This window comes from Trachypithecus francoisi, unplaced genomic scaffold (genome assembly GCF_009764315.1).
Source record: "Trachypithecus francoisi isolate TF-2019V2 unplaced genomic scaffold, Tfra_2.0 Lachesis_group4, whole genome shotgun sequence".
Lineage (NCBI taxonomy): Eukaryota > Metazoa > Chordata > Mammalia > Primates > Cercopithecidae > Trachypithecus > Trachypithecus francoisi.
The window spans coordinates 2,014,514-2,040,161 of NW_022681469.1; the positions used below are offsets into that span (position 1 = coordinate 2,014,514).

General features: G+C 49.1%; 2 protein-coding genes and 1 long non-coding RNA gene across 3 annotated transcripts in view; 1 reads left to right on the top strand and 2 right to left on the bottom strand.

Annotated features, from left to right (window-relative positions):
* Positions 1–1,978: 1,978 nt before the first annotated feature.
* LOC117073254 lies at positions 1,979–3,952 on the bottom strand. The gene is made up of 2 exons (XM_033193886.1): positions 2,609–3,952; positions 1,979–2,111 (listed from the first exon to the last, which is right to left on the bottom strand). Exons 1-2 carry the CDS (start codon positions 3,238–3,240, stop codon positions 2,054–2,056), a joined length of 690 nt encoding a protein of 229 aa, XP_033049777.1. The 5' UTR covers positions 3,241–3,952; the 3' UTR covers positions 1,979–2,053.
* On the top strand, positions 2,005–11,395 carry LOC117073256. Its single transcript, XR_004433185.1, has 2 exons — positions 2,005–2,122; positions 7,063–11,395. It is a non-coding gene; the product is annotated as an uncharacterized LOC117073256 (long non-coding RNA).
* Positions 10,338–25,648, bottom strand: part of UBE3C (ubiquitin protein ligase E3C) — a 139,430-nt gene continuing 124,119 nt past the window's right edge. Inside the window, exons 22-23 of the mRNA XM_033193885.1 lie at positions 23,550–23,680; positions 10,338–12,112 (exon numbers count right to left, since the gene is read on the bottom strand). Of these exons, the coding sequence (XP_033049776.1) occupies positions 11,942–12,112; positions 23,550–23,680 (302 nt within the window). The 3' untranslated portion in view covers positions 10,338–11,941. The remainder of the gene's footprint in view (positions 12,113–23,549; positions 23,681–25,648) is intronic.

The window sequence follows — 25,648 nt, forward strand, 5'->3', positions numbered from 1 at the left end:
CTGAAGCAGGAGAATTGCTTGAACCCTGGAGACAGAAGTTGCAGTGAGCCAAGAATGCGCCACTGCACTCCAGCCTGGGGGACAGAGTGAGACTCTGTCTTGGAAACAAACAAACAAAAAAAGAAGACAGTAGGGCCAGCACCGTGGTTCATGCCTGAAATCCCAGCACTTTGGGAGGCCGAGGCGGGCAGATTGATTGAGGTCAGGAGTTCAAGTCAGGCCTGGGCAACATGGCAAGACCATGTATCTAAAAAACAAAATTAGCTGGGCATGGTGTGTGCGCCTGTGGTCCCTGTTACTCGGGAGGCTGAGGTGGAAGAACCCTCATCCTACAAACTCACCCCGCAGAGAGTTGCTCCCATGGCGAATGATCCCACAAAAGATCACCCAGCACTGGCCACGGCAGCTCACACCTGTAATCCCAGCACTTTGGGAGGCCGAGTTGGGAGGATTGCCTGAGCCCAGGAGTTTGAGACCAGCCTGGGCAACATGGCAAGACCCTGTCTCAAAAAAAAACAAAAACGTTACCCATGACGGCACTGTAATAGCAGATGACTGGGAGGAACCGAAATGCTCGAAGGGGACCTGAAGAACGTGTGGATTAGTGTCCGTAAATCATAGTGGAGTCTAAGTAGCCCACAAAGTGTGCGCCTGAACTAACCTTCACTTCGTGAGGGGGACAGGTGACCTCTGAGGACCCGAGGACTTCAGCATTCATCAGCACAGGGGACCTTCAGGAGTGTCTGTTATGGGGCGAGTGTCATTCAAGAGAAAGTGCCCGAGGCCACACCGGCCTCTGCCTGCACACAGCTGTTGAAGGGAGGGTGCAGGACAGAGCCTCCCCTATGCTGCTTGGAAACCCAGGATGCAGACCCTGCCTGCAGCTGCTGTATCATGGTCATGAAGGCTCCTGGAGGCCCCTGGCAGGCCCCGCTTCATGGTCCTGGGACCCAGCACTGCGCTCAGAAGGCCTCCTTGGGCTCTGAAGTCACACAGGGAAGTTCTGAGTCATGTCACCCCTGGATGGGTGTTTTAAGTGAGGTCTGACAGGACAGGAGCATGGAGCCCCTGGAGACCTCCTCGCCTCCCTGCCTGGCTTTTCGCCTCCCTCTCCCTCTGCCCTGGCGGGGCCTGGTGTTCGGTGAGGGGGCTCGGTGGGGGACGCACCCACAGCATCTTAGAGAGAAGCAGGCCTGACCCCCAGCCCGGCTGGCAGCTCCTGCATCCGGGTACCCAGTGCCTCCCGGCCTGGGCGGGGTGCTGCCTATGTGGGTGGTGGGCCACAGGGAGGGGTCCTGTCCTCTCACCTACCAGGGTCCTGCACTGTCCCGTGGCACTGAGCCCGGCCTCCTGGCCCTGCACTGGACCTTCCTCGGCTGCCTCTTAGCTTATTCTCCCCTCCACTCCTAGGGCAGCCTGAGCAGCTCTTCAGGGCCAGCTGGAAGGCAGGTCCCGGTCTCCAGGCAGTTCTGTCCTGACCTCCAGCCTCCAGACTTGGGGCTGTCTTAGTTCCTGGCCTTTCGAGGCAGATGGCCTCTGCTGTCTGCATCCCTGTCCTGCTGGCTGGACACCATGTCCTTGCCCCCAGACCCTGCTGTGATGTGTGGATGGGGAGCACCCACGTGGCCCTGAGAGGTGTCAACAGCCCAGCCCTGGTGTTCTGTGCGCTCTGCTTCCTGCTCTGGGCCTTTAGATCAATCCATCCTGTGGCCTGCGCTGACTTCCTTCCGGGGGCGGCGGGGGACACACACCTGGTGTGAAACGCGTATTTCAGGTGACACCCTCCGGGACACACCGGTGCTAACATCTTATTCACCGTTTACCTGAAATGCAATCTCACGGGCAGCTGCCACCTGCCACGTCCGGGTCTAGGAGTCCCTGTGAGCAGGGTCTTCGGGAACATGTCCCACGCAGCTGGGCTGCTCACCCAGGCCCCTGTGGCCCCAGAGCCACAGAGCCCAGGCCTGGTCTGCAGCCAGCGGTTCTCCACACTGGCTGTGAGCCCGAGGAGCATTTTGTGCCCCGCAAGTCGCCTGCATGGACAGAAGATGGCTCACCAGGACCAGCGCTTCTCAAAAGACGGAAACAATGGAAACCCCGTCTTCAGTGACCTGCAGATCAGGTGCGTGCTGCAATCCCACACAGCCCGGCCTGTTGCGCCTGAGTTCCCAGGTCAGGGCAGGAGTGCGGGCGGGGCGGGGGGCCTGGAGCAGCCGGCGTGGGGGCGACACCCACGGGCGTCCTCTGCTATCCGCGCGGCACCGTCCAGCGCAGGCCTCCCCTCCCTCCTCCGACCTCCGGCCCCCGGTGGGGACCCCCGAGAACTCTCAGGACCGCGGCTCGGGAGGGCCCGGAGGGCTGCGGGCTGGAGCGGGCGGGGAGCAGCCTTGGCTGCTGGAGACGCGTCCTCCCTCCGCGGACCCGTTTCCTGGGAGAGCGGCCGCCAGGCCCCCAGGGTGGCCGAGTCCAAAGCGTCCTTTGCGCGGTTCCAAGTCTCTGGAACGTGGCGGGGACGGGCGTGGCTCTCCTTCCTTCCTGGGGGTCCTCGCGTCTCCCGGGAGCGGCGCGGGGCAGCCCCTCGGCTGGATCCCAGGCCCTTCCGAATCACCTCCTGGACTTCGAGCCCTGGGTCCGGGGTCTCCTGCAGGCCTCGGGCGCCCCCCAGCCCAGCGCGGGAAATGCAAATCCGGACCCTGCAGCCCCCGCATTCCCGCGGCCCTGGAGTCCCCAGAGGCTCTCCCGGGACTTCCGCCTGGAGCGAGCCCGCGCCCCCCGCGCCCCTCGCGCCCCCCGTCCGTTCAGCTCCTCCCGGAAGCCCGGGCCCCGCAGGATTTGCGCGTTCTCGGTGTTTACAGGGCGAATGAATGAATACGGAAATGAAGTGGGCCTCATGCTGGGTTCAGCCGGCACATAAAGTCCGTGTGTCCGCGGGGTCAGGCCCTGGGAGGATCCCAGCCCAGGGTCCCAAGGAGGAAAATCGCCCAGAGCAGACCCTGGTAAGGTCCTTACGGCCACCGCGGTCACCCCGGAGGAGAGGAGAGGGGCCCTGGTGGCAGCACAGGCCCAGCAGGGTGTCCCTAGGGCTGGGGTCTCTGGTCCCAGGGGCCCCTGAGTAGGGGAGGGGGGGCAAGGGTGCTGCAGGGAGGGGAGGCCCCTGCGGATCCAAGTGGGCCCCACCTCAAAGGAAGGGATCCTTCTACTGGTGGTCCTGGGAGAAGAGAAAGACCGCCCCAGGCCCATTCTTTCTGAACTGGAAGCCTCCGCAAAGATAAGAATGAAGTAAGATAACTATGCCCCCAAATTAGAAAGTTCCAAGCTTCTTCAAGTGGGTTTGACAGAATTTCCAACTCCAGTCTTTCCTCTGAACGAGGCAGTGTTCCTCAAAAATGGAACTCAGCCTGCTGGTGACCAGAAGCCTAACTAACCGGTGACACCAGCAGTGGTTAGCACATGGTTCCTATGCTATGTGTCATATGCTGTATTCTTACAATAAAGTGGGCTAGAGGAGGAGGGGCAGGCGGAAGTCGAGGTGAGAGGCTGGCACACTCAATAGAAGGCAACTTTCATGGAAAACCACCCATGCTTCAGTGGACCTGCACGGCTCAGACCGCGTTATGCAAGGGTCAGCTGTATACAGTTTCTTATTTCTAAGTATATTCACAAGATTGTGCAGCCACCACCACCAACTCCGGAACATTCAATCAGCCCCCAAAGAAGCCCTATACCCATCAGCTGTCAGTGCCTGTCTCTTCCCCGCTAAGCCCTAACAAGCACCAGTCTGGTCCCAGCCTCTGCAGACGTTCCTGTGCTGGACACTTCAGGTCAGGGAGTCACCAGGTCAGGGGGTCACCCGGCAGGTGTCCTTTTGTATCTAAAGTCACTGAGGCGCACCCGTGCTGCGTGCTGCGGTGTGTTATCACACTTTTACTTTACTGTTGTTATTATTATTTATTTATTTATTTTTTGAGACGGAGTCTCGCTCTGTCGCCCAGGCTGGAGTGCAGTGGCTGGATCTCAGCTCACTTTGCAAGCTCCGCCTCCCAGGTTCACGCCATTCTCCTGCCTCAGCCTCCTGAGTAGCTGGGACTACAGGCGCCCGCCACCTCGCCCGGCTAGTTTTTTGTATTTTTTAGTAGAGACGGGGTTTCACCGTGTTAGCCAGGATGGTCTCGATCTCCTGACCTCGTGATCTGTCCGTCTCGGCCTCCCAAAGTGCTGGGATTACAGGCTTGAGCCACCGCGCCCGGCTTACTATTATTATTCTTGAGACAGAGTCTCGCTCTGTCGCCCAGGCTGGAGTGCAGTGGCCCAATCTCAGCTCACTGCAAGCTCCGCCTCCCGGGTTCACGCCATTCTCCTGCCTCAGCCTCCCGAGTAGCTGGGATTACAGGCGCCCGCCACCACGCCCGGCTCATTTTTTTTTTTTTTTTTTTTTTTTTTGAGGCGGAGTCTCACTCCGTTGCCCGGACTGGAGTGCAGTGGCCAGATCTCAGCTCACTGCAAGCTCCGCCTCCCGGGTTTACGCCATTCTCCTGCCTCAGCCTCCTGAGTAGCTGGGACTACAGGCGCCCGCCACCTCGCCCGGCTAGTTTTTGTATTTTTAGTAGAGACGGGGTTTCACCGTGTTAGCCAGGATGGTCTCGATCTCCTGACCTCGTGATCCGCCTGTCTCGGCCTCCCAAAGTGCTGGGATTACAGGCGTGAGCCACCGCGCCCGGCCCACACTTCCTTTTACAACCAAGTCCTATTCCACTGCATGGAGGGGCCACAAAATGTCGATTCCGTCCTCAGCTGATGAACACTTCTGTGTTTCCATCATTTGACTATCGTGAGTAATGCAGCTATGAACATCTGTGCACAAGTCTGCGTGTGGACACGGGTTTTCACTTTTCTTTGAGACCGGGTTTCACACTGTGGCTGGTTGGAGTGCAGTGGTGCCACTCACAGCTCATTGCAGCCTTGACCTCCCGGGTTCACGTGATCCTCCTACCTCTGCCTCCAGAGCAGCTGGGACCACAGGCGTGCACCACCATGCCCTGCTAACCTTTCCGTTTTTTGTAGAGATGGGGTTTTGCCATCTTGCCCAGGCTGGTCTCAAACTCCTGGCTTCAATCGATCCACCCGCCTTGGCCTCCCAAAGTGCTAGGATTACAGGCATGAGCCCGGGTGCCCGGCCAGGTTTCCCTTCTTTACTGTAAACCTAGTAGAAACTGCTGACTTGCTGCTCTGTGTGTAACCTTTGAGGAACTAAGGCAATGGGATTTTAAACTTTAACATTTCTGCTGGGCGCGGTGGCTCATGCCTGTAATCCCAGCACTCTGGGAGGCCAAGGTGGGAGGATCACCTGACGTCAGGAGTTCGAGACCAGCCTGGACATGGCAAGATCCTCTCTATTAAAAATACACAAATTAGCTGGGCGTGGTGGCGGGCACCTGTAATCCCAGCCAGGTGGGAGGCTGAGGCAGGAGAATCGCTTGAACCCAGGAGGCAGAGGTTGCAGTGAGCCGAGATTGCACCATTGCACTCCAGCCTGGGCAACAAGAGGGAAACCCCATCTCAAAAACTTCAACGTTTCTCTTAAAAGGTTAGCTGTATATTGCTGTTTTAATAGCCACCTCCTGATGAGGAGACACAAGCAGTGCAAGCCTGCTGACTCTGGCTGTGGGTGCAGGAGGGACCTGGGTGAAGATCACCTTCCAGACCGCAGGCCCTTCCACTCGCAGTGCCCACTCCTGACCACCAGATGGAGCCCATGCACTGCCCAGGACCACACAGCCCACCTGGGGTCTGGAGCAGGCAAGGCAGGCACTTGCTGGACACATGGGCAGCCGCCCATAGTGCGACCACCAGAGAGGTGCCCACTACTACCCTGAGCTGGGGCCGGCTGGCAGCCGCAGGGAGGCTCTCGTGAGAAAAATGGGGGTCCAAGAATTGAGGGTGGAAACCATACAGGGGTAACTTGAAATTTACCGTAGTTAACAAGACCGTTCTCCTAGATGCAGCAAATCCATGCACTCAACAAGTATTTACTGAGCACCTACTGTGTGCAAGGCGTTACTCTATGTGCTTGGTAAACAGCAATTTACTAAACTCCCACCCTCCATGAAACTTACATGGTGGGGGAGAAATGAGTGAAGTACATGGTGTATTAGACCAAAACCAGCACTCCAGAGAAAGAGACCAACAAGAGAGGATGGATGTGCTCAGGTCGGGGGGGGGGGGGGGGTAGAGGTGGCACTGGGCAAAACTGCCGCAGAACACGAGATCAGCCACGCCCCACAGCACAGCACACATCCCAGGGCCCCAAGCTGGGGAGGGGTGTGGTCTGATGGCACCAGGGGCGAATCACAGGGTCTCAGCTCTCCCCACAGCTGGGGACACACTGGGAAGGTCTTGCCCAGAGGAGTGTCATGGACTGCCTTGAGATCAGGGTCACTTTGGCAGTGGGCAGGGACTGAGGATGGAGGACACTTTGCTGCGAAGATAAGCCAATGGCTTGGGACAGGGAGTGGCAGAGAAAGTGGCAGGAAGGCCTCAGGTGTTGTCGGGTCTGTGATGCAGTGGCAGGTGTTGAGTGGGAGAAGGCAAGGCTGACCCGAGGAGGGCCAGGTGCCTAGGGACAGCCTACGTGTCAGGAACGTAGGACGCAGTCCGGGCTGCGTCTGGCTCTGGGCTGCCATTAGCCTCTAGAACCCGTCATTGGCTTATAACTGAGGGGCCCCCCTTTTTTTAAATTTTTAAACGGAGTCTTGCTCTGTCACCCAGACTGGAGTGCAGTGGCTCTATCTCCTGGATTCATGCCATTCTCCTGCCTCAGCCTCCCGAGCAGCTGGGACTATAGGCGCCTGCTACCACGCCCAGCTAATTTCTTTGTATTTTTAGTAGAGACGGGGTTTCACCGTGTTAGCCAGGATGGTCTTTATCTCCTGACCTCGTGATCCGCCTGCCTCGGCCTCCCAAAGTGCTGGGATTACAGGTGTGAGCCACCGCGCCTGGCCGAGGGCCTTCTTTATGTTCAAAATTCTAAGCTGAAGATCCCTTGACACCAATTTTACGTTTCAGATAGGAGCTCCACCACCAGCCTCATCTTCCCTGACCCCCGAGTGGGCAAAAGCAAAAGCAGAGGCTCGAAGGGCAGCTGTGCCCAGGACCCATCCTCCATGGAGCCTGGATGGCACGTACAGCTGGAGGTACTGGCCCAGGTGCTGCAGGCATCAAGATTCCCCAGAGCACCAGAAATGAACTCCAGGCAAATCGGCTGGAATGCCGTGCAACTCCCACCCTAGAAGCTTTTCACACTGAAAAGGATTTTCTGAGAATGTCTAATTGTTTTCCAGAAATCACTTGGGAAGGATTATCCAAGACACTTCCAACAACACAGACTGCTAGGCCCCCACCCCTAGAGACACAATGACCTTCAGGAAGGGCTGGGAACACTCACCTGGTACATCCCTCGTTTTACTGAGTCAAAGGAAAGGCTTGTTCAAGTCTGTGTGGGCAACAGCCAAGTGCAACCAGAACACGTTTCCAAATCCCCAGGGGTCTACCTGCCACACAAAATCAACACAGCCAGCTGAACGGTGCTTGCCCGAAGAAACAGGCCCACGTCCTGAGCCCCAGCATGTGTACATGGCCTTATTTGGAAAAAGTCTTTGCAGATGTAATTGAGGATCTTGAGATGAGATCATCCTGGATTACTGGGGTGTCTTTATAGGAAAAAGGCAGGACACTGGGGACAGGGGGAGAAGACCCCAGATACCAGAAGTTGGAGGAGACAAAGGGTTCCTCCCCGAGGCTGTGAGGCCTCCCGATCCCTGGAGAGGAGAAATGCTGCTGCTTTAAGCCACCTGATTTGTGGTAATTTGCTATGGCAGCCACAGGGAGCTGATGACCATGAACACGATGCCATTTTAAGAACGACCACCCCCCGCATACTTGAATGAGCTCTAACAGCTCTGGTCCTGTCAAGTCTGTGGTTCTGTGGATGCGAGCACGACAGCATCCATTCAGTCATCACCTCAAACTCATCAGTCCATCAGCACCATCCCATTACCTAGCACAGCGCGTATGTGGAATGATGCTGGCCAGTTCACACGCGGGTCCTGAGCTGTGAATGCGTGGAGCGCCCATCATGGAGGTAGACTTCTGTCTGCAATCCTGGCAGTTCAAGGACACACCTGGACCTTGTGCTATCCACAAATCCAAGAAACGTTCCCAGCAACTGAATTCTTTGGGTGACTCAATATGTGAACACCCTCCACAACAGATTCAAGACTGAAAATAGGCTGTTTCCCACGACATAAAATTGCCTTAATGAGCACAACAGATGTGCCTTCATTCTGGATCGTGCAGAAAGAAAAACCCAATGACTTCTGCTGTGTTTGCCTCTCTAGGCAGCACCAGTTGGCTGGCTATGGTTCCCTCCTGTGACACCCTTCAAGCCTCTACCCTTGCTTTTGCCCACTCCTGGGTCAGGGAAGACCAGGCTGGTGGTGGGAGTTCCTATCTGAACCGGATAATTGGTGTCAAGAGATCTTCAGCTCAGTATTTTGAACATAAATAAGACCTTCAGTTATAAGCTAACAATGGACACTGCCTCCTGTCAACATTTAGAAGTGGGCAATCGATGAATCCAAACCACAGCAGTCCATCTCGGTAATCAGAACGTGAGCCATCCTTTTAACGCAAAAGTGGGGCCGGGCGCAGTGTCTCATGCCTGTAATCCCAGCTACTCGGGAGGCCGAGGCAGGAGAATCACTCGAACCCCGGAGGCGGAGCTTGCAGTGAGTCTAGATAGTGCTATTGCACTCCAACCAGGGCAAACAAGCAAGACTCTGTCTCTCAAAAAAAAAAAAGCACATAAAGAGAGATCAGTATTTAAAGAGATTACTGTTTTCTGCCTACCGCTGCAGAAGAAAAAGGAGTAGTAATGTAGAAACGTTGCCTTTATACAGCAACATTTTCATCATTAAGACCTTGGTCAAAACTATTGTAACCTTGTAGGCTGTTAGAGCTTCCGAAGATGCGATGTTTGCAACTTATGATGCCAGTCACCTAGGGAGGCAAATTCAAACATGGTTCTATTGTGTTCACAGTATGTTAGAGTCAAAAAGCCTGTCTGCAATGCCCACTGCATCCAGAATGCTCCCGTGAAACCTAAGCCTCTAGACTGTCCCTGTTCCACAGATCAGCCGAGGCACAAAGCACTTAGGCTCAAGAACTTACCCTCAGAACTTTCTGCAAGCAGAGACCTCTGTGTCGTCAGTGCCTTTTCCCACCTGGACATGCTGGTCACCAGTCTCTTCAGGTCACCAACTGTGGCCACCATCCAAGCACCAGGAAACCCCCCTGGGTTGATCCCAGCATGCCGCAGTGTAGCACTCGCAGCCCGTATTTGGGAAGTCTAGGTCATCTCTCATTAGAAAACCCTCCAGGTGAACCTGCTGTTCTGTGAGGGATGCACAGGGTGGCTGCGACACTTCCTAGACTATCCTGCTAGCTGTGATGCCTGCGGCCCCGGAGCAGGCGAATCTGAACGAGCTGAGCATGCCCTGATTTTCTATTTGAGTTACCGTATGCCTTTAGCTGTTTATTTTTCTTTGAAGTATGAGAAAGCTTATGTATTCAATTATTTCAGGTTCACCACTCACCTCCTCAGGAAGTTCCTGGAAGGAGTCATTAACCCTACCACAGCCTTTCCCGTGCTCCCAGTTCCACAATTGGAGGCCTGCCTGTCAACGGCATGGATGCATAGACTGTAGACTGCAGGCTCACAATGGGGTGGGACACAGTACCTGGTTTCACACACTCCGCAAAAGCACACACCATCGTGCAAACCACTGCAATTGATAAAGCTGCCTTAACGAGCTCAGGATACCAAAACAAAGATCTCTCTGCAGATACTACCTCATGAGAAATATCTGCAATAATCCCAAGTCAACATTTAGGTTTGTGTACAAAATTACCAGAAAGCAGAAAGGACAGAACCTAGAAAAGTGCAAACAAAACAAAAAACAAAGAAACTTCCTCCAGACATTTTTCAAGAACTAACGCCAGACCCAATGGGAGACTCGGGAAGGCAACACCCGTGGCTGGTTGGAATATGAGGACACCGGCTGCCGGCCTGGGAGCCACGCTCAGCCCACCCCCGATGACAGGCACTCCTCCCGAGGACCTCTGGTTCTCAGGGAGTGTCGGCCATCTCACTATACTCCATTAGCTGGAGACATGCAAACACCTGTGACAAAACTAGTACCATTCGGAAACTGTGGCTTTACAAAAGCAGAGTGGCACTAATCACAACGATCTGGGGTAGGACTCCAACACAGTCTTGGGAAAAAAAAAACATTTAATGTAAATGTTTAGCCATTAGAACATACAAATAAATAAATAAGCTCAGAATAGCTGAGGAAAAAAACCACAAATAATTGTCAATTTCTCTTCAGTCTCAGATACGCTATTTCCAAAATACTGATAATAAAATATACAAATTAACTACTAAGATATAGAACATTCAACATAAAACAACCTAACATAAAAAAGACCAACCCTAATTATTTTATTTCTGTATATCAAGACTACGAATAGCATTTAAACACTTAATTTATTATTCAAATTAAGAAATTACACATTTTGTTTTGATCATGTTCATTGTCTTAAAAGTGTCATTCAGCTTTCCCACATTTAAAAGTATATTGCTAATTATGGTCAATTAACTATGACAGCCCACAGAGCCTCCAGTGACAGTAAAATACTAGACAGAAGAGATAAATGAGGATTTAGATCCCCTCCCCCCAGCATCAGCAAAGGGTCACTCTGCTCCCACAGCTGACGCTTTGAAACACTTTCTGTTTGTAGAGACTAAAACCACCCAGCAACAAGTCAGGTCCTGATAAAGTGCCTACTGCAAGAACTACTGACACTCCTCTTCCCTGGATTTGCACCAGAGACTGTCCCGTCTTCGAGTCAGAGCAGCACCAGGAAGCAGAGGGTGCTGAGCACGGCCAGTCACCCCCAAATATCCAGGAAGACAAGTGGGCGCAGCCCAGGGGCAAGGAGGGCGAGCGGATGACGGAGAGACCGGCACGGCTAGCATCGGGACAAAGATGCAGCTGCCACTTTGGTTCAAACAACTCTAACGACACCCCAGGGTCTGTCCTCCCCCCCAAGTAACTGGGTATAGTGGGTGACAGACGTTGCAGGAGCTGGGCAGACCCTCCTCTTCCACCTCCCCTGAAAGCTCTCCAGGCACAAAGCGGAGATAGAAATAGGACAATGAATGAAGTCCCCACCTCACATCCACAGACAGAATCTCCAAACCATCATGAGGCAGTCCATGGTCTACTGAAAACAAGCATGCTAGTCCCATTTGGGGAAATGGCTTAAAAAGCACAAATAAAATATTACCATCGTCATCTCTTTTCCAAACCTAACCACTCTGGGAAAGGCAGCAGAAAAAAATGCCTTCCGTTTTAATAATGAGGCTTGTAAACAATCCAACATGAGCAGCAGCGACCCCGTGGCGTCTCAGCCTCGGACCCTGTATCTCTGCCGCCCACGCAGCCTTGTCTGAACCCTGCAGCAGCGCTGCCTGCTCAGGAGGGCTCTGATCTCATCAGCAAAGCCAAAGCTTCATCTTTGGTTAATTTCGCTGAGATGCCACTAGTCTAAACACTGTGCTCTTCTTGGCAATGTTACTAAAGTAGCCACATGGCACATAACGTGTTATTTTAAGTTATTTGAAAAGCAATGTCCCTCTAAATAAGTGACCACACCGTAATAAAAATCATTTAAAAAAGGAAGAGAGGGAGGAATGGCAGAATGAAAGGAGGAGCTTGGGAGAGCCTCAGGCGTGCACTCTGAGTATCCTCGTGGGTCTGGGGAGGCGCTGCTGATGTAGGAAGCACTGGTTCTCTGCAGGGGTCGGATCCTAGCATCAGCTTCAGCTCAGCTCAAAGCCAGCAGCACATTCAATAGCATAGAGAAGTTTACTTCGCAGAAGTGTCTCGTCATAGAACTCAGGGAGCTTCAGCAGGTTCATGCAGGTGCTGGCTGTGGGCAGCCGCTCAAGGTCAGAGCCTCCATTGTGAATACAAAATGCGGGATACAACTCCTGAAAAACAGCAGGTGTACAAGATGGCACTGTAACAAGCACGGTATTACATGGGTTTTAATACAAAGCATACAAAATGTGCCAGCTCCAATCAGTAAAAAGTGACCACTGCAGTCCCATTTTCCTGAAACCACATTTGCTTTGTTGTTGTTTTTTGAGACTGAGTCTTGCTCTTGTTGCCCAGGCTGGAGTGCAGTGGTGCCATCTCGGCTCACAGCAACCTCTGCCTCCCTGGTTCAAGCCATTCTCCTGCCTCAGCCTCTCGAGTAGCTGGGATTAGAGGCGCCCGCCACCATGCCTGGCTAATTTTTGTATTTTTAGTAGACATGGGGTTTCACCACATTGGCCAGGTTGGTCTCGAACTCCTGACCTCATGATCCGCCTACCTCGGCCTCCCACAGTGTTGGGATTACAAGCGTGAGCCACCGCGCCCCGCCCACATTTGCTTCTTTAAAAAATTACGTTGATGGCTTAATTCTAAATTAGATAAAAAATTGTGCCCTGTGCTTCAGGCATAAAAAGGGATACATAACAGTCCAGGCCAGGCGCATAGCTCACACCTGCAGTCCCAGCACTGTGGGAGGCCTAGCTGGGGGATGGCTTGAGCTTAGGAGTTCGAGACCAGCTTGGGCAACATAACAAGACCTAATTTCCATTAAAAACAAAAAATCAAAACAATTGGCCAGGTGTGGTGGGTGGTGTGCCCCTATATTCCCAGCTACTTGGGAGGCTGAGGTGGAAAGATCTCTCGAGTCCAGGAGGTCAAGATTACTGAGGTATGATCACACCGCGGCACTCCAGCCTGGGCAATGCACAGCGAGACCCTGTCTATAAAAGGATCAAGATTTATTCTATCTTTCCTGTACAAGCTATTCCTCAGGTTAACCAAATAACTGGTGAGAAGAAACAAAGCTGTTTTTAAATACAAAATTCCAGCTAATACATGATACAATTATGTAATTAGAACACGGCTGTTTTAGAAGCACATTAAACAATGGATCTAGGAAGTGATGATAAGTGACCACTAAAATCAAGAGGAATTTTGATACGGAGATTGATTCCAGCTTTGTGGGGAGATGACTCACGAGAAGTGGATCTCTACGATGATTAAGGGAATGGGAAGCATACGACATTATGTGATATTATTGCCAAAAAAAGAAAAATTCAAATTTAGAATCTGATGAGACCTCTATAGGTTTTCAAGAGATACAAAGCAGCAACGTAGTGCAACCCAGTTCCCCTATTATTTTTATTTATTTATTTTTTTGAGACGGAGTCTTGCTCTGTCGCCCAGGCTGGAGTGCAGTGGTGCGATCTCAGCTCACTGCAAGCTCTACCTCCGGGGTTCACGCCATTCTTCTGCCTCAGCCTCCCGAGTAGCTGGGACTACAGGTGCCCGCCACCATGCCCGGCTAATTTTTTGTATTTTTGGTAGAGATGGGGTTTCACCGTGTCAGCCAGGATTGTCTCAATCTCCTGACCTCATGATCTGACCACCTCGGCCTCCCAAAGTGCTGGGATTACAGGCGTGAGCCACCGCGCCAGGCCCCAGTTCCAGTTCCCCTATTAATTAAATTACAAGGCAAAATTGAGGGAGGTGGGCCAAATGCATGATGAAATGCATGATGGCTTGCTTGTGCCAGAGTTTAAATAATTGTTAACAAAAAAAGCAAGATGATCGGGAAATCTGAACATCGTTTCAGATGTTCGTGATGCTCTGGTGTCTAAGGTGCAGTGTGAAAATTCTCATCCCTGTCTCACAGACACCCAGCTCCCATTCCCATGGGCAACGAACGCTTCAGCGTCTTGAGTGCTCCCAGAGATTTAATGCATGCACGAGAAAACGTTCTCCCTCCTCTAGTTTCAAAATTGAGGCAGTGAGCACATTAGACACACTATTCGTGCCTTGCTTTTCTCATCTGATAATGTGTCTCGGTCATCTTGCCCTATCAATGGTGAGGCTGCATGGTGTTCCATGGACATGTGTGGCACGATGTGTTGGTGGGCAATTTTCTCAGCTTTTTACAAAAAATGATGCAATGAATATGTACTCAGTTTGCACAATTGTGCAAATGTATCTGCAGGCAAAAATTCTGTTAGGGATTGCTGAACGCAGACTTAATCCATGAGACCTACAGGAATGTCGGTCCTCTGATGGCCACAAAGAACCAATGACTCCACCTTCCTCTTATACATAAACATCATTAGCTACTTGCCTCAAATTTGAGACGTGATTTACGTGTTCTCTTCCAACCGCAAGACAATAAGGCACAGGCTGCCCTCAGCCTGCTTGCAGTCCCCGCCTGTGCAGATTTAGTATCTGGCACGGATTTCAGAGACCTAACTAGGTCAGCCCTTCACTGCACACGTGGATGCGAAACTCCTGAGAGGTGGGCCTGGCAACAGGAGCAGGAGCTTCACCCACGTCCACAACTCCTGGGACTGCACTCTAAGAAGTGGTTAGAGACACACGTGATAACCGACGCACAAGAGGTTCACAGCATGACAGTGAAGAAGAGCTGTGAACAACTAAAGAACAGGAAGTAAACCGGTAAACTCACATGATGGGACACTACAAAGTCCATTAAAAATATTTCAAAGAATAACACGAGGAAAAATGACCCTGATGTAATGTTGAGTAAAAAAAGTAGCCTGTAAAACTGAACACAGGATACAGCTAAAATTACATTTACAAATTACATGACCAGGAGCAGTGGTTCATGACTGTAATCACAGCACTCTGGGAGGCTGAAACAGGTGGATCACCTGAGGTCAGGATTTCCGAGACCAGCCTGACCAATGTGGCGAAATCCCCTCTCTACTAAAAATACAAAATTAGCAGGCTGTGGTGGTGCAGGCCTGTAAAATCCCAGCTACTTGAGAGGCTGAGGCAGGAGGCAGAGGTTGCAGGCTACAGTGAGCCGAGATCACGCATTGCAAGCCAGCTTGGGCAATAAGAGTGAACTCTGTCTTAAAAATATATCTATATGTGTGTGTGGGTGTAACAGGCCGAGTATGTTGGCTCACACCTGTAATACGAGGGGTGTGTGTGTGTGTGTGTGTAACAGGCCGAGCATGTTGGCTCACACCTGCAATACCAGTGCTTTGGGAGCCTTGAGGTGGGAGATCACTCAAGGCCAGGAGTTTGAAACAGCCTGGGCAACGGAGCAAGATCCTACCTCTACCAAAAACAGTAAAAATTATGCATATATATATATTAACATACACTCATGTATGTAGATAAAAACGCATACTAATAAAAGGAAACATAAACATAATAATGGTTAGAATGGGAGAAAATATAGATTTCTTCTACTTGATCACAATTTCCAATTTTCTATAATGAAAACATTACTTTTATTGGAAGGTTAAAAAAAAATCCAACAATATAAAAAAATGTGCTTTCTGTGCCAACAGCGCTCCCACAAACCTGGTGAATGTTCCTGAAACCTGCTACACTTTTTTTCTTCTTTTAGTCGGAGTCTTGCTCTCTCAACAAAGCTGGTGTACAAGGGCACAATCTTGGCTCACTGCAAACTCTGCCTCCCAGGTTCAAGTAAATCTCTTGCCTCAACCTCCCGAGTAGCTGGGACTATAGGTGCCCATCATCATGCCTAGCTAATTTTTGTATTTTTAGTAGAGATGGAGTTTCGCCATGTTGGCTAGGCCGGTCGAGAATTCCTGATCTCAGGTGATCCGCCTGCCTCAGCCTCCCATACCCGGCCCCCGTTCGACTTTCTGTAAGTGTGGCAACCCCACAAAGCGCCACGGTACAAAAGGGCATGGATTCTCTGTATGCCCAGGGAAAGTGGCGTTAGGACAGGAAGCAGAGCGGCTACGGTGGGCAGACTAAGGTGATTTTCCGGGAAAAGACTAGAACTATGAAGAGGCTTGTGCTGAGGCTTGAGTGCGCTGAGCATAGGTGCAGATCTAAGAGAATGCTGGCTATAAAGAGATGGGAGCATTCTGAACTGGGAGGAGAGAAGAGGAGGAAAGGCCAAGAGATCCAGCTCTAAGTGTCATCTTTTGTTTTATTATGAAGACGATACAATCTTGAGTTTATGTTCAAAAATAAAAAACTAAAAATAAATTAAAAAAAAAGAAAAGGTAATTGCCTTCTAACAACTGCAGTCGAACGTGAATAAAACTAGAGCAATGTCCCATTCTGCAGGAACCTTTGGAAGCACTGAAGCTGTCACAAAGCGCGACAGGCACCCAACTGGCCACACCTGCATTTCGGGTGGACTTTGTTTCAATTATACGTTGAGTTTAGCATATAATTTATGTTAACAGTAAAACTAGTAAGGGCACAGCCCACAAAATGCTATGAAGAGGGCGGGTGCGGTGGCTCATGCCTGGAATCCCAGCACTTTGGTAGGCTGAAGTGGGTAGATCACCGGAGGTCAGGAGTTCAAGACCAGCCTGGCCAACATAGTGAAATCCTGCCTCTACTACAAACACAAAAAAATTAGCTGGGGGTGGTGGTAGGTGCCTGTAATCCCCGGGAGGATGCGGTAAGAGAATTGCTTGAACCCAGGTGGAGGCTGCAGTGAGCCGAGATCGCACCATTGTACTCCAGCCTGGGCAACAAGAGCGAAACTCTATCTCAAAAAAAAAAAAAAAAAAAAAAAAAAAAGCTATGAAGAGACTGACATGATTCTTATTACCGATCTTTGTAGGTCTCTCTACTGTTAAATATAAACTTCATTAAAAATATATATATGTGGCATATAATATGTGCTAAAATCCATTGTCTTTTTTTTCTAATTACAGTTTATTTGCTACTTTAAATCTCTCATAAAAATGTTAGAACAAGAACCAAAGGAGAACTAGAAAGAACATTTATCACACTTATTATTCAGCATTCTGAGTGTGTGAGGGCAATAATTTTCACAAATGCTTGAATATACTAAAATGGAAGCATCGCATTTTTGAAACAGAAAAGGATCTCTGAATGAAGGGGTCAGTGACTGCTGGCAAAGTCACTGGATAAATGAAAAGCTTAAAATATATTTCGCAATTAAATGCCACATTTAGTGTTTCTTTCACAAGGCTAATTGAATTTCCTACTTGGAGTCTTAAAAGTAAAAAAATGAAGTTCTTCACTGAAATCTGAGTCAAGGGCACCATTTTGTGCATAATTAAATACAGTACAACGGGAATTTGCATTAATTCAGAGTGAGAAAAATCATCCATTTATTATGCGGCCTGATGGTAACTTAACAATTTTCTACAGCACTTTAATGATTTTTTGTCTGTAACAATCACATTTATTAAACATATTAAACTTTAATTAGCTGTAGCAGATGTTATTCTTCTCCAATAATCTGGCACTAAGGAGTTTCATAACTTTAAAATTATGCCTGCCTGCCTTTGCTATTTATAGTACTTCAACTGAAAGACATTTTCTTCCTTTAAGTCTACATTAATTATGGCAGCCCGGGCAAATTCAGGCACACCAAGCTAACCGGAAAACCTAAATATTAAGATGGTTTTTCCAAACTGGATGTCTAACATGTAACAACTTCAAAAACACTTATGGAAAAATCAATTAAATTTCACATATGTTAGAACACTGAGAAAAATAAAAAAATAGGAAGACTGTCTCATGGATGCTCAAAAAGTGTTTTCCATGGTGTAACTCCATTACGATTGTCGGCCGGGCGCGGTGGCTCAAGCCTGTAATCCCAGCACTTTGGGAGGCCGAGACGGGCGGATCACGAGGTCAGGAGATCGAGACCATCCTGGCTAATACGGTGAAACCCTGTCTCTACTTAAAAATACAAAAAACTAGCCGGGCGAGGTGGCGGGCGCCTGTAGTCCCAGCTACTCGGGAGGCTGAGGCAGGAGAATGGCGTAAACCCGGGAGGCGGAGCTTGCAGTGAGCTGAGATCCAGCCACTGCACTCCAGCCTGGGTGGCAGAGCAAGACTCCGTCTCAAAAAAATAAAAAAAAAAAAAAAAAAAAAAAAAAAAAAACGATTGTGCAGGGTCATGATTGGGGTAGGGGATTTTCCCTTTTAGTCTATTTGGGATTTTTTTTTTTTTAGAGTTTTGCTCTTCTTGCCCAGGCTGGAGTGCAGTGGCGCAATCTTGGTTCACCGCAACCTCCGCCTCCCGGGTTCAAGCAATTCTCCTGCCTTAGCCTCCCGAGTAGCTGTGACTACAGGCATGCACCACCATGCCTCGCTAAGTTGTTTTTTGTATTTAGTAGAGACGGGGTTTCACCATGTTGGTCAGGCTCGTCTCAAACTCCTGACCTCAGGTGATCCACCTGCCTTGGCCTCCCAAAGTGCTGGGATTACAGGCGTGAGCCACTGCACCGGGCCAGTCTATTTGGGATTTTAAAAGCTAATGTAAATCCCTCTACTTCTGTTCCCCTAAACCTACGACACTCATGCAGCTGAAGTGGCCATGCACAAACCCGGAGGTATCACGGAGGTGGAGAAGGCTCTTGCACTTCTAGGCACACGTTATTGCTGTTTCTTTCTTTTTTTTTTTTTTTTTTTGAGATAGAGTCTCGCTCTGTCGCCCAGGCTGGAGAGCAGTGGCTGGATCTCAGCTCGCTGCAAGCTCCACCTCCCAGGTTCACGCTATTCTCCTACCTCAGCCTCCCGAGTAGCTGGGACTACAGGTGCCCGCCACCTTGCCCGGATAGTTTTTTGTATTTTTTTAGTAGAGATGGGGTTTCACCGTGTTAGCCAGGATGGTCTCGATCTCCTGACCTCGTGATCCACCCGTCTCGGCCTCCCAAAGTGCTGGGATTACAGGCTTGAGCCACCGCGCCCGGCCTGCTGGTTCTTTAGTGGGCTGTCAGAATGTCTAGAACCTACGTCTGGTAGGACTTCTAATTTTTATTGCTACTCATATGATTAGCATTATCTCATTAGCCAGGAGCTGACAAAAATCTCTGCATCTTCCAGTGTTTTGATGGGAGCAGGTCCTCCAAACTTCCTTTTATGAAATTAGATGAGATGCATAATTTTCTTATCTCTAGCTTTGGAACAAACTAGTTTTGAAAAAAAGATACTAGAAGCCTTGTCTATCATAATAAATGTTAATGATAACATTACCAAATGGTATTAAAACCTTTACTGATAAAAAGTCACCTGCATGCCTCACCTGCAGTCCTCCTGCTCTTTAGACCCCAGCACAGGACGTGCCCAGGTTTCACTGCGCTTGAGAGATTTTCGTATCTGGTCCCATGGGTCACGCTTCCAACTCTAAGGGAGACCCATCTATTTCTTTTTTTTTTTTTTTTTGAGACGGAGTCTCGCTCTGCCGCCCAGGCTGGAGTGCAGTGGCCGGGTCTCAGCTCACTGCAAGCTCCGCCTCCTGGGTTTACGCCATTCTCCTGCCTCAGCCTCCCAAGCAGCTGGGACTACAGGCACCCGCCATGTCGCCGGCTAGTTTTTTGTATTTTTTTAGTAGAGATGGGGTTTCACCATGTTAGCCAGGATGGTCTCGATCTCCTGACCTCGTGATCCGCCCGTCTCGGCCTCCCAAAGTGCTGGGATTACAGGCTTGAGCCACCGCGCCCGGCCGACCCATCTATTTCTTTACACATGAACCAGGGTGTGCCACTAAACCGTTCTGGGTCACTCCATTTAGGTGTGTCGCTTGTAGGCGGCAGCGTTTTCCTAGCCCTGTCTCAAAGTCTTTTGCACTCACTGTTGCAACATTCAGGCTTCTCTCATCTTATTTTTCTATTTTATGATTCTGAATGTTACTTCCCACCTCCACGCCCTGTATCTGGTCAACAGAGTTATTGGTTCTGTTGGTCTTGTTTTGCATGGTTACTTTTCCTCTCCAACAATTTGGAAGATTACCATTTCTACTAATATCACTGAGCAATGGTATTTACTAACACGTTTAAGTTTATACATCTTTATTCTTCGTTGCTGCCAGAATGTAACGGTGTGGATGACTGACCTCCTGTTTTAAACAAACTGCACTTAGGCTTCCCTTCTTCCCACCTCTCTACTGGGTCCCAGCTCCAGTGCTGAGGGCACTTACTGACATGCGGTGTTCGTTTATAGTCAACTTTTAAGAACAGCTTCATTGAAGTGTACTTGGCATACTGTAAGATTAGCTGTTTAAATGTACAATCCAATGATTTTAGCAAATTTACAGAGTTCCACAGCGACCCCCACAATCCGGTTTTGGGTCGCTCCACTTCTCCGAAGCTCCTGCTGCCACCTCCAGTCCTGTGCAGCCCCTGGCCCGCTCTGTGTCTGTAAATGTGCCTTTCAGGCCAGCCGCGGTGGCTCACGCCTGTAATCCCAGCACTTTGGGAGGCCGAGGCAGGCGGATCACGAGGTCAGGAGATCAAGACCATCCTGGCTAACACGGTGAAACTCCGTCTCTACTAAAAATACAAAAAAATTAGCCGGGCGCGGCGGTGGGCGCCTGTAGTCCCAGCTGCTGGGGAGGCTGAGGCAGGAGAATGGCGTGAACCCGGGAGGTGGAGCTTGCAGTGAGCTGAGATCCGCGCCACTGCACTCCAGCCTGGGCGACAGAGCAGAGTGAGACTCCATCTCAAAAAAAAAAAAAAAAAAAAAAAGTGCCTTTCAAAGGACAGTTTATTCACACAGAATTACGTATAATAATACATCGTTCTGTGTCTGCTTTGTTCACTTAGCACAGTGTTTTCAATATTCATACACAGTGTAGTAGATATCATTTATTCCTTTTAAATTCTGAATATCTCTTAATCTACAGAATTTACTAGCAGTTTGTGTACTTATTTCCAGTTTTTGGCCATTATGAAGACTTGCTCTGAACATTCATATACACACTGTGTGATCTGTACACACCCAAGAGTGGGGCTGCGACATCACACTGACGAACATTCTCAAGATAACGTGCCTGCACCCCTTGAAAATGGGGATACAGAAGAAAGGAAACTAAAGAGCATACACCAATTAAATGCAACATGTGGTCCTGGATCGGACACTACGAAGGGCGTGAAGGGACAAGTGATCTAACACCCGAAGAGCCGGTCACAAGGTGACTGCGGTGCTCCGCCCCCGCTGAGCGCCCCCGCTGAGCGCTGACTCAGGTCTGAGAGCGGCCTGAAAATGTTCATTTTTAACATGTGCTCAAGTGATGCTGCAACTGCTGGTCCCAGGACCACACTCTGCAGCCAGTGGATCTGGCAAGTGCTGTATGTCAGAGTTCAGTTTCTGGACTTGTAATAATTTAATTGTGGCCATTTAAAAAATGTCTCTAGTCTTAGGAAGTATGCGCTGAAATATTTAGGGAAGACCTCATGTCTTCAACCTACTCTCAAATGACTCAGTAAAGAAATGCATGAAAAGAATGATAAAGTAAATGTAGCAAAATGTTAACAATTGGTCAGTGCGGGTTTAGAAGTTCCTTGTCCATTTTCACAACTTTTCTATACATTTAAAATAGTTTCAAAGTAAAAAGTTAAAGAATAACTTCACTGAGAAATATAATAAAATACTTGGGGTGCTGGGCACGATGGCTCACGCCTATAATCCCAGCACTGTGTAAGGCCAAGGCAGGTGGATCACTTGAGGTCAGGAGTTTGACACCAGCCTACCCAACATGGTGAAACCCCGTCTCTACTAAAAATACAAAAATTAGCCGGGCATGGTGGCGCACGCCTGTAATCACAGCTACTCAGGAGGTGGAGGCAGCAGAAGTGCTTGAACCAGGGAGGGAGAAGTTGCAGTGAGCCAAGATCATGCCATTGCCCTCTGCACTCCAGCCTGGGCGACAGAGTAAAACTCCGCCTCAAAAACAAACAAACGAACAAAACAACAACAACAAAAAAGCAAAAAAACAACATTACTTTTTTCCCCCTTGAGACGGGATCTCACTACCACATTGCCCAGGTCGGTCTTACACTCCTGGGCTCAACTAATCCTCCCACCTCAGCCTCAAGAGTAGCTGGGACTGGCCGGGCGCGGTGGCTCAAGCCTGTAATCCCAGCACTTTGGGAGGTCGAGACGGGCGGATCACGAGGTCAGGAGATCGAGACCATCCTGGCTAACCCAGTGAAACCCCATCTCTACTAAAAAAAATACAAAAACACTAGCCGGGCGAGGTGGCGGCGCCTGTAGTCCCAGCTACTCGGGAGGCTGAGGCAGGAGAATGGCGGGAGCCTGGGAGGCGGAGCTTGCAGTGAGCCGAGATCCGGCCACTGCACTCCAGCCTGGGCGACAGGGCGAGACTCCGTCTCAAAGAAAAAAAAAAAAGAGTAGCTGGGACTACATAAGTGTGCAGGAAGTCTTTCTGATTGATGGTTATTTGAAAGTGAATCCCGCTGGGCATGGAGTGGTGGCTCACACCTGTCATCCAGCACTTTGCGGGGCTGAAGTGAGAGGACTGCTTGGGCCCAGGAGTTGGAGGCCAGCCTGGGGAATACAGTGAAACCCCTCTCTACAAAAAATCCAAATATTAGCCAGGCACGGTGGTACATGCCTGTAGTCCCAGCTACTTGGGAGGCTGAGGTGGGAAGATTGCTTGAGTCTGGGTGGTTGAGGCTGCAGTGAGCTGTGATCACAACACTGCACTCCAGCCTGGGTGATACAGCAAGTGCCCATCTTAATTAAAAACAAAAGGAAAAAAGAAAGTGAATGCCTATTAAGTTTCATAAGCACAAGCTACATACAGTACTTACCTAATTATATGTTATTCTATAATATATACCACTATATTTTAAAATGTTAATATGGCTTTATTTTAATTTACAACGAATACAGGAATTATGATTAGACGTTCCTGAGGCAATTTTTTTTTTTTTTTTTGGAGACAGGGTCTCACTCTGTCACCCAGGCTGGAGTGCAGCACAGTGGCGTGATCTCGGCTCACTGCAACCTCCACCTCCTGGGTTCAAGCGATTCTCATGCCTCAGCCTCCCAAGTAACCGGGATTACAGGCACACACCACCATGCCTGGCTCATTTTTCTGTATTTTTAGCAGACACAAGGTTTCATCATGTTGGCCAGGCTGGTCTCAAACTCCTGATTTCAAAAAATAAGCCAAATTACATAAGATCAACATTAATTTCCAGAAGTGGTAAAATAAGGCTCGGTAGCATATACACTCCATCAACATCTCTAGGTGGTACCTGCTTCAGTTCAGTAGCAAAAAGCCCAAGATGTGTTACAGATTTATGAGACTGATTATTAATATTGCAAACAGTCCCTCCAAATGCAGGGTTTGTTCACAGGCAATCATAACCACAATGTACACTATCATGTGAATAGGTTATTGTGAACAAAAAAAGCAACCCCAAATAAAACTAGCACTGAAATATATACATCAAAACGAGTACTTAATTAAAATCTAGCTGAAGAGAAAAACTGAAGTGTATATAAAAGGACTTCAATTAACCCTACTGAATGTTCTGCTGCCTTTCTTATGATGATGTGGTCTTTAAAGCAAACGTCATGAAAGTTGTGTACCTTAAACCCCAAGAGAGGGGGTCGAGAGCAGCTTGTTACAAACTTAAGCAGTTTGCGCTTTTCTTCATCAGTGAACCCTTCCACAACTCTCCAGAAGACCTTAATAACAGGATGGTCTGCAGAATAGCCTCCTATGGCAAAATGAACACAAGCTTTATGAAATGCAAAGCACACCCACACTTCAGGACCCACAGGGATTGGTCTAGACCCCCACGGATACTGAAGTCCACGGATCCTCAAGTCCCTTCTATAAAACGGCGTGGCATCTGTGTATCACCTGTGTACGTCCTTCTGTGCACTTCCATGATCTCTAGAGCACTCGGATAATCTAATCTAAGGCAGAGGCTATGTAAATGGCTGTGACACTATATTTAGCACACATTCAGTGCAGACACAACCACTGCTTTTTCCGCAAATATTTTAAAACTGCAATTGGTTGAAGCCATGGATGTGGAAAGAACCCACAGATATGAAGGACCAATTGTAAATGCAAAAGTGGAATTCTCTGCCTTCCCTTGCCTCTGCCCCACCCACCGCCAATTATGTGGAGGTGAAAGGCAAAGTACAAGAAGAGGAGCAACTTAAGGAGGGTCGAAGCAGGGCCAGGCACGGTGGCTCACACCCGTCATCCCAGCACTGTGGGAGGCCCAGGCTGTCAGATCACTTGAGGCTGGGAGTTCGAGGGCAGCCTGGCCAACGTGGTGAAACCGTCTCTACCAAAAGTACAAAAATTAGCTGGGCGTCATGGGGCACACCTGTCATCTCAGCTTCTCAGGAGGCTGAGGTGGGAGAGTCACTTGAACCCAGAAGGTAGAGGATGCAGTGAGCTGAGATTGCATCATCGCACTCCAGCCTTGGTGACAGGGCGAGATTTGCCCTCAAAAAATAAAATAAAAAGCTAGAATAAGGATCACCCTGTAGCTATAAAGATGAATGCAGGCACCAAAAGCTACTGCAAAGGAGCCTTATTTTGAAGAACTGTGCTAGCAGTTCAAAGCCACTGCTGAGCAGACTGTAGAGAATGGGTTTGCATGTGGTCACAGATCTAAAACGACAGACAATGGGTGTCCAGTACTAACACAGCTGGGTGTTTTCCCAGCATGATTTGGTGTCTAAATTAATTTTATCATTTTTCCTTCTGATAACTTATCATCATTCCAGTATTAATACCATGGCTAACAACCAATCTCACTATATGATGAGACCACTATTCTAAAATGTAATGTCTGCCACTTACAGCTTTTAATCTAGTAAAGTGCTTCCTAAACCTAAAATAATTGCTATATATTGTTCCCTCATTGTTAATATACTACAGAAATAACAGCAATAAAATACTTAAGTGCATTAATTGGCACCACAATGAATAGACTATTTTAAACCTATTTACTGGCATAGCTGAGATTATTAAAGGTGCAAACCCTCAGTGCAGATGGGTAATGCAAACCACCAAAGACAATCTCTTGGCAAATGAAAGGTCAGATTGATTTCATTTCCTTCAACTTATGAGCTGATCATGGGGACAATGTGACCTTAGGCATTACCTGCTTTTACATAAAGATTAGACTTCAAATTTAGGGCAATACAAACTAACTATAGATAAGAGATACATACATACACATGGATACACACAGGTATATGTAAGAATGATTTTTTTTGTAAATTTAGAGTTTTGCAGCCATCAGCACAATCCAGTTTTAGAATATTTCCATTTCCTCAAAAAGTTCTCACTTGCACCCAGTAGACAACTAGTGGGTATGTGGGGTTATCTCACTTGGATTTAAGTGGCATTTTTCTATGACTAATGGTGTTGCACATCGCATCGTGTGCTTATTTGCTTACTGGCGATTTATCTATCTTCTTATGTTAAACACCTAATTGTTTTTGCTCATGTATGTATGTATGTATATTTATTTAGAAACAGGGTTTCACTCCTGTCGCCCAGGCTGGAGTGCAGTGGCATGATCTTGGCTCACTGAGATCCCACGACCTCCGTTTCCCAGCTCAAGTGCTTCTCCTGCTTGCTTCAGCACCCCAAGTAGCTGGGACTACAGGTGTGCACCACCACGCCCAGCTAATTTTTGTGTTTTTTTGTAGAGATA